This window comes from Centruroides sculpturatus, unplaced genomic scaffold (assembly GCF_000671375.1).
Source record: "Centruroides sculpturatus isolate CEXI.00-Female unplaced genomic scaffold, Cexi_2.0 scaffold6070, whole genome shotgun sequence".
NCBI lineage: Eukaryota > Metazoa > Arthropoda > Arachnida > Scorpiones > Buthidae > Centruroides > Centruroides sculpturatus.
The window spans coordinates 407-2,773 of NW_019390206.1; the positions used below are offsets into that span (position 1 = coordinate 407).

Consider the following 2,367-nt stretch of genomic DNA (forward strand, 5'->3'; position numbering starts at 1 on the left):
CCAGAAAAATATCATAAAAACATCCACAAAAGAATATTTTCGAGTTGCAGAAACGTTAGTAGACCCCCCTATAACACTGTTGATAATTCCGTGTTATATGAATTCCGTGTTGTACGAGTCACTTAGATTTTACAAATACGTGAGCCGTTCACAGCCCGGCACACGTATTCGTAAAATCTAAGTGACTCGTACAACATGGAATTCATATAAACCGGAATTATCAACAGTGTTATAGGGGGTGTCGACTTGTACTTCAAGATATTCCATGCCCACCAGTATAACACCAGCGTAGGGGAGATCGTGGATTCCAACCTCACCACCATCTTCACGTTTGTAACACCTAAATAAGGGCCAGTTACACATAAAAGGCATAAATTAAGTTAATGTAACGATGTTAGTATTATTTTAATAGGATATCGCAAACAAAGTTTAGGAACGAAGTTTAAACGAAGTTTAAACGAAGTTTAGAAACAATAAAAGTTGTAAATTAGATCAGTGGAAAGAGCGAATTGGAAAAGTAATCCGTCCAGTGAAAGAAAAATAGTGAGAAATGTCTCCCTTTGCAACGTAACAGCAATGTATACCGAGTTACCTAGAAAATACAACGTAGACAATGTTTACTCGAACAAACGTGTCGGGAATAACACCCGACATCAATTGCTAATACAAGAAGCTGCCTGTTTAATGACATTTTCAAATTGTTTTGTCGGATTAAAATTACATTTAGTAATTTTTAAAAGTATACAAGAGTGACACACATAGTATAGATCGATTAGATTTGAAGAAATAGGATGAATATATTTGTTTTCTTTAAATATACAGGATGCATTATTAGATGGTCCCACTCTATTTCTTCACCACGTTCACCTTTAACTACCAAAATTTAACAGCATCAATGCCACTAATACACGTACCACCCTACAAAATTTCAGAAAATTTCGATAAAAAACACAGGAGTTATAAGGCTTCAAAATGGCTGAACATAATCGCCCTCCCCACACACACATACGCTAAAATACTGAACAAACCAGAAATTTCTTTGCATTTCTCGGTATTTCATGGGCCCCGAGTCTAAAAATGTAAAACTCTTTGTTATTAGCGAGGTTGCAGCCGAAGTTTTCATCTTTAAAACGTGAACGTCGAACGTGGAGCGCCGTTATCTCGTACGAGGCGCTCGACGTTCGACGTTCACGTTTTACAGACGAAAACTTCGGCCGCAACCTCTCTATTATATTTCTTTGTAATGCTTGAAATACAATAACTTACATCTTCATCGATTCGAAATAATGGGAACCTCTTGAAATATGAGTTTTGGCTGGAATTCCCATTGCGGTTTCTGAAAGATTCCATCTATTGAGTGGAATATTTAAAGTAAAAACGTGAGTGAAAACAACTAAACGTACCGCAAATGGTATTCAGGGCACATTGAGCAATGTATGGAACGATATCGATCCATTCTTCTTCTCGACATTGCTCGAGGCGTTCGACTAGAAGACGTGATTGCTCGTCCATAATGGGTAGAAAGTTCTCCAAGATGCAAAAATGAAAAGCTGGTGTCAATAGTTTTCTTCTCTTTCTCCATTTTTCTCCCGAATTGAGTAAAAGTCCACTTCCTAACCACGGCTTGAAGAAATTGTAGAAACCGGCTTTATTGATGTTGTTGCCATTTTCTAGAATTGGCTGTGTGGAAAAATAAGTCCATAAATTAAATTAATAACCGAGAAATACATTAAAGGGAAGGGTTTTCCTGTACAAAATTTACTCACTTGTACGGTTTTGTGATGAAAGAGCATAACGTAACTGGCCAATTTTCCAAATCTGTATTGAATCATTCCGTGATCCTTAAAAAGGGATACTAATTCTTCTATTATACGAAAGGTGGCTGCCAAATTTAGATAGAAAAATATATTATAAGACAAATTAAAGATTTACAGATTTTTTAATAGATAAAAACGCTCAAGATTTGGTAAGATTCAACAAGGAACGAGGATCCTCGTTCCTCCGTGTGGATTTGGATTCCCTTATAGCAGTTGGTTGCTATCTAATTGTTCTTCGGCCCTCCACGTTAACAGCTTTAATTAAAGCCTCGTAAGGCCCTTTAAATTAATGANTAATAAAACAGATTTTAATTATATTTAACTGATGGCTTCAATTCTAGAATACAAGTAACTGAAATGTTCTAGAATTTCTTAATAAGAGTTTTTCTCTACAACTTAATTTAATAAATGAGAGTTAATGTTTACAGCACAATGAAAAGTTTATCTTATGCAGAATTTTAATGTTAATTGTTTAAAGGTTTAAATTACAATTATGGAAAAACATTTTTGCTATAAAATTCTAGAACATTTTTTCTTATAACACGAATAG

General features: G+C 35.1%; 1 protein-coding gene across 1 annotated transcript; it reads right to left on the minus strand.

Moving 5' to 3' along the window:
• Positions 1-252: 252 nt before the first annotated feature.
• LOC111617431 (cytochrome P450 4V2-like) lies at positions 253-1,882 on the minus strand (the record flags this gene model as incomplete). Its single annotated transcript, XM_023358725.1, has 4 exons — positions 253-340; positions 1,267-1,336; positions 1,404-1,680; positions 1,767-1,882. Coding segments are annotated over 4 exons (551 nt in total), but the record flags the coding sequence as incomplete, so codon positions are not given.
• Positions 1,883-2,367: the final 485 nt, after the last annotated feature.